Here is a 6,383-nt window from a genome sequence, read left to right on the forward strand (position 1 = left end):
ATAAAACATAACTTTCAACTTCTAGGTTGTGCTTTTTTTTTTAGTCAATACCTACCAAAGATGTTTTAGGCAATACCTGTCAGGATGTACATCAGGGCCTCTTTTCATTGCTCCTACACTTCTCTTTCAAATATATAGGTAAGCATTTGATCTATCTATGCCTGATCCTTCCATAATTTGGCTTCTCCAGCTGGCTCGCCTGTGGACTTGATGGTTTATTGCCACCAGATTACAACTAGTTATACTAATCATTGGTTTAATTTGTTCTCTTTGTTTCCTAATTGTTTGTGCTTTATGTCTCTCTGCTGCACTTGACTTTGTTAATGTTACTGGTTGTGTTCTTTACATCCTGCCCATTTTGTAAGATTGTTGTCTCCTGTGTTACTCCAGGCCTCCAACAAAACTAATGACGTCTTAAGAGTTAAACATATATAACTCTACATAGAATAATTATAACAGTGCAACTCTAGGTATAGGAAGAAGCAACAAGGAAAAAACATTTCTTGGATCATAATAAATTAGTAAGACAGGGGATCCAGAGAATTTTAAATTATCAACAGGGCCTAATCCAGAATAGCACCTTGAGTGGCAGAGCAACAGAATCTTTGTCTGATCTAGGAATGAGCCTTCCTAGGGAGGTTCATGGGACAAAAATTAGTCATGAAATGTTTATCCCAAATGTTGGTCAAATTTACGACCAAGGGGAGAAATTGTGGATGAAAAAGGTTGCCTGTCACTTTGGTAAACAAAGGATGTTGCAGCCATTAAGCCATCATATTACAGCTGCTCCTGACAGTGAGCTCTGAGGGAAATCAGGGTGGAAACAAACAGGCTGACCCACTGGCAAGCCCTCAGCTACTGCAGCCACCCCCAACGGTGCACCCCAAGAGGGCTCAGGATGGGAAAGAACAGGATACTGGCCCTACATACCTAAGATGTGTATCAAAGGAATGATTTCAATGAATCCAGACTCGCATCTTCCCATACACAGAAAAGCCTTAAATTCCCTAACTTGAGATACCTAGTTTTCTTTCATTAACGGTAATCTTTTGATGTTCTGACTACCTGGTCTTTGTTGCAAAAATCCCTATAATATTCTGGCTCCTCCTTTACTTTGCAGCAGTCCCTCAGAGCTCTTTGAGTAGCTGTCTTGTGGGCCTGAAGTCCCCAGGAAGACTGCCAGATAAAACATAATTCTCCATGTTTAGATTATGCATTCTTGTTCAGTCACCAGCATCTTTATTCTCTCATTCCAGGATAAGCCCTTGTGCAAGAAATGAATGCATATGCCTGGTCTCTACTAGATCATGTCTCTTAAGTGGCAGAGTTAAGAATTGGATGCAGGTCTGTGAGACTGGAAAGAATCCACCTGAGATGCAGAAGATGAAGGAGATGCCGTGGGTTCAATGCCTGGGTTGGGAAGGTCCCCTGGAGGAGGGCATGGCAACCCACTCCAGTATTCTTGCCTTGGAGAATCCCATGGACAGAGAAGCCTGGCAGGCTACAGTCCACAGGGTCGCACAAAGTCCGACACAACTGAAGAGACTGTGCACGCTGTGTGACTTAAGAATCCATACTCTGAACCACTCTAGAAAGATCACAGAGTCCTGTGAGAGCATAGGGAGAAAAAAAATAGTGTTTATTTCTATATTTGCTTCCTTACTTATCTCTCCTCCTCCCTCAACTTCAGTCTGAACTCTTCTGATTCAAAGGATATATATTTCATTTCCTGTTTTCCTAATGCCTTGCCTGGCACATGCCACAGAGTAGTCAGCAGATGTTCATGAAATGACTAGGCAAATTGATTAATATCAAAAAATATAATATCTTGTTACATAAAGATAACTAGTAACATGGTCTAGTTCACCTTTCAAAAAGTCATAAACAAGGTTCTCCACTAAACACAATTTGAGAGAGAAGAATGAATTTGGTCATAATACAATGTAGTGGGTAGGAAACTGACTAAGATTCCAGAAACAAAGAGATGGAACATGTGGAAAAACACATAGAGTGAGAAAAGTATATGCTATAAAAACTGTATCTCTAAAGACTGCTTCAAGGGTCAACCTTATTAAGAAATTTTTTAAGACAGAAGTAGAAAAAAAAAAGCTGATAGATGCTCAGCTATAGAAGCATGTTGTAAAGCCATGTGACTAGGCAGCCTAGTAAATGCAGCTACTATACTAGGCGGTAGTATATGGAACACTGGGATCAACAGATCTGGGTTAAATTCTGGGCTTTTGAAACTTACTGACTTTAGAACTTGGGGAAATGCTTAACCTCTCTGAGAGACAATTTTCTCATCTAATAATATGGATTAATCACCACCCATGGTGGTTTTGAAGAAAAAAACAGTATATATGTATGTGTGTGTGTGTGTGTATGAAATAACTAGCATATTGCCAGAAAGATAATACGGAATTCCCTAATTATTCATTATTAAAACACTGTTCCATCCCATTATCCTCTGCAACTCCTTTAAAGAAAGTAGAAGAATAGAAATTCTGCTCCCTTTTTAAAGATGGTAATCAGGAGCAACTTGTTGAAACTTACTGAGAACTCAGTCCTGAACAAGGAATCCTAATATCCAACATGAAGTAAAAAAATCTAGATTAAATTCATTGTCATACTTCTTAAGAGTAACTGAGTCTTTCCAACATGAAGAACCCAATTTGATAAAGGAAAAAGCAGGAGGCTTTGAGACTATAATCAAGCTGGATTTCCACGGAAAGAAGAGTGTTTTGTAAAGGATAAAAAGGGAACTCTTCAAATCCTTAAAGGCATTTGAAATTTCAACTGATTCTTTAGACTACCTACTGTTAGTTAAAAATGGCAGGACTCATGAAACAACACATGGAGTGGGCCAAAGAATCATGAACTCTTGGAGGAGGACGAAACTTCCAGTCATCCAACCTAAGACACTCCTTACATGGCTGAGGAAGAAGGCATAGGATAGATGCCAAGCTAACATATCAAGCTTCTTTTTGCCACACCAGATACTCACTTCATTGTCATAATTTTTCCAAGATTTTATTCCCTGTGCAGTAAGCAAGACCAGACAGAACAGGTTCATTTGCCTTGCAAATTGGGCCCAAACACTGGAATTCTCCGAGACCCTTGTCCCTGACAGAACACTCACACACAAAAACAAAAGTATATACATTCTTGCAATTACTTGATAAAATTATCAGGTCCCTGCAAAGGAAGCTGTACTGAAACAAAGAGTGACAATACAGCCTACAAACAGAAATGCATATTTGGAACTAGAGGCTTTTCCTAGTTTGCTCTTTGGGACTACCCAAAAAAAGACAAGACCGCTACTTTGGGACTACCCAAATGACTGGAAGCTTCTAGGTGTGATAACTGACTTCTTCCCTATATATCTTAATGATGACACAGTGAGGAAAAGTGGAGTCAGACTGTGAGACTTCTTGGGAACACCATATAGCAGGTAACTAGCTATGGCACGTGATAAACAGAAACTTGAAACCTTGTTAAATGAACCAACCAAACTTCAAAAGTCTGTGGCTCTACTCATCTAAATTTTTGAAAGTTTATCAACTTTTATGGGTAAAACATGAAAATGCTTAGAAAAAATTAAAAGTCACTAGGTGAATAAATTCATTCATTTTGAATAAATGCACATAGAAAACAGAAATTAAACAAGTCTAAGGTGAGATACATTAGCTAGAAAAATTATTATTGATCAGTGCTTTGATCCTTTCCGTAATTCCAATAATTCAGAAAAATGGTTATACTAGGAACTTCAGGTTTGCAAGATCAATAGGATCAGAAAAATTTCAGTAAGTGGTCAGCTGAACATCAGCAACTCTGTTATGTAACTACCAAAAAGGTGAAGTGATATTACACTAAACTTTAAAAATATTTAGTGACTGAAATAAACAAGAAAATATCAGAGTGCTGCTCTGCTCCAGTCAGGTGATTCTGAAAATACTGCAGATACTACATTGATGGAACTATGTCAAAATAGGTTAAATTCTTAAGCAGGAAACAAGAATCAAACCTCAAATCACAACAGGAGAGAACTAGTTTAACAACTAGAGATATTTAGGCTTAGAAGGAAGAGACAAAACAGCAGTACAGCCAGCTGACTTTAAATACTTGCAACTACCATTGTTTCAATTGGCCCTAGGAGAACAAGTGCCAATGGATGAAAAGTACTGAAAAACAGATTTTGGTTTAACAATAATTTTCTATGTTAGTTTCAAAAGTCAATAATGATTAACAGGAAGAGAAGGAGAAACTTAAATAAGAGAAGTATACCTAAGAGATTTGGGCATACTGAATGAGCCTTTGACAAAAGTTAAGGAGCTCCTATGAAGCATGGCATTTAACCATGCAGATTAGCAATAAATTACACTCTCATTAAGCTGATTTCCAATTTTTTATAACAAGAAAAAAGACAAAGATGATTCTGGGCCATATTTTATGAAAAATAATACATGAGTTGTAGTCAAGCTACTGCAAAATTTCAGATGAGAAAAGAGAGACTGGCTTGGTAGTAGTGATGGCAACAGACAGGTGTGTATGGCTTACAAAAACATCTCAGATAGAGTGCCTGGTACTTGATGAGCTGTTGAAGACTTGAAATAACAGTATTTAGCAAGATTTAGTGTGTTAACCTTCATTTACTTCCTAACAATAAAAACAAGAGTAATGAACACACAGTGCTTATCACACAATGTTCTAAATATTTTACAGATTAACTGATTTCATTCTCACACCCCTTAGAAATGTACTCTATTATGCACACTTTACAAATGATACATTAAAGCTTATATCAGTAAAGTTAGCTAATGAGTATCAATGAACTATAAGAGGTTACATAAACCCAAAGCTTAAGCTCTTAAAGCACTAGACAGCTATAAAGGAAAGGCAACAAAAGCCAAAGTGGGCAGCATGTGGTAGTGTTAAGAGCCTAGTGGAGTCAAGAGCATCAGGAGATAAGAGGACTGGAGGCGAAAATGAAGATTTGGTAGTATCAGAATCACATGACAGGTTTGTTGGGAGGAAAAGAGGAAAAAGCCCAAACAAAGAAACAATTGCACTGAATCCAAATTCAGAGAGATGGGTTCTAGGAATTACTTTAAAAAAGAAAAACCAAACAAAGTAGGATAATTTTGAAGCGAAACCAGCTTTGTGAACATTTGTAGTGGATCTCTAAGGTCTCTTTCTGCTTTAACATTCCAGTTAACCCTCTGAATGAATTTTCTAGAAATGAAAGGCGGGAGGGAAGAATACCAGCAGCGAGAAAACCGATATGAATTACAGTTCACACCGTTTATGCTTCCATTTTCACTAAACGGTCTCTCAGAAATAGAGAGCAGACAAATGGAAGGAGGGGTGTGGTATTCACCAGTGCTGGCTAAAAAGCAGGCTTCCCCCAAACCCCGCCCAGAATTTTCCGGTACCATTAGCAGAAAGAAACCCCTCCTGACTAGAAAAACAGGTGGTCACGACAGGGAAGCCTGGCGTGCTGCAGTCCTCGGGGTCGCAAAGAGTCGGACACGACTGAGCGACTGAACCAACAAGCGACTGCAAAATTAGGTGGACTCCTCAGATCCTCTCAGGCTAACGCCGGATGCCAAGACAAGTCATCCGTTTGCTCACAAATGCTTCAGGAAACCTCTTGGTTGGGACCCGTCTTCTCCGGGGCCAAAAGAATCTGGCTCCGCAGAAGAGGTGTACGCTCTGCAATCTGCAGCCTCAAGAACTCTACTCTCAACGATGATTACTTCTGCACATACCTGACGGTCCTCTGGTGAGACTGATCTCTTCCTCGGTAACCAAGTAATCCACTCTTCCGTTCATATTTTACTCTCTGGCTTCCCCACCGGGGTCGGCGAGGACCGGCGCAGGTGAAGGTGAGAAGCACTCCGGGCAGCGGCCACAACACCGCACTTTCGGTTTCAGCAGCCGGCGAACCGGAAGAGGAAGCAGGGCGAGGCGCGAGCGCCAGGAATGCCGGGAGTCGTGGTTCTGGCTGCCGCCCGGCACGAACTCCCAGTTCAGTTCAATTCAGTTCAGTTCAGTTCAGTCGCTCAGTCATGTCCGCCTCATTGCAACCCCCTGAACCCCAGCACGCCAGGCCTCCCTGTCCATCACCAACTCCTGGAGTTCACCCAAACCCATGTCCAACGAGTCAATGATGCCATCCAACCATCTCATCCTCTGTCGTCCCCTTCTCCTCCTGCCCTCATTTTTTCCCAGCATCAGGGTCTTTTCCAAGGAGACAGCTCTTCGCATCAGGTGACCAAAGTATTGGAGTTTCTGCTTCAACATCAGTCCTTCCAATGAACACCCAGGACTGATCTCCTTTAGGATGGACTGGTTGGATCTCCTTGCAGTCCAAGAGACTCTCA

At 40.5% G+C, this 6,383-nt stretch overlaps 1 protein-coding gene across 4 annotated transcripts in view; it reads right to left on the reverse strand.

Moving 5' to 3' along the window:
* Positions 1–5,932, reverse strand: part of SYNJ2BP (synaptojanin 2 binding protein) — a 46,776-nt gene extending 40,844 nt beyond the window's left edge. For all 4 annotated transcript variants that reach the window (XR_014059214.1, XR_014059215.1, XM_081508856.1 and 1 more), the window contains exon 1: positions 5,769–5,932. Coding sequence is in view for 2 of the 4 variants with exons in the window: in XM_081508856.1 (XP_081364982.1) it covers positions 5,769–5,832 (64 nt within the window). In the remaining 2 variants the exon portion in view is untranslated. The remainder of the gene's footprint in view (positions 1–5,768) is intronic.
* Positions 5,933–6,383: the final 451 nt, after the last annotated feature.

The sequence above is a fragment of the Giraffa tippelskirchi genome, chromosome 7, assembly GCF_054371585.1.
Source record: "Giraffa tippelskirchi isolate mGirTip1 chromosome 7, T2T-mGirTip1v1.2.pri, whole genome shotgun sequence".
Lineage (NCBI taxonomy): Eukaryota > Metazoa > Chordata > Mammalia > Artiodactyla > Giraffidae > Giraffa > Giraffa tippelskirchi.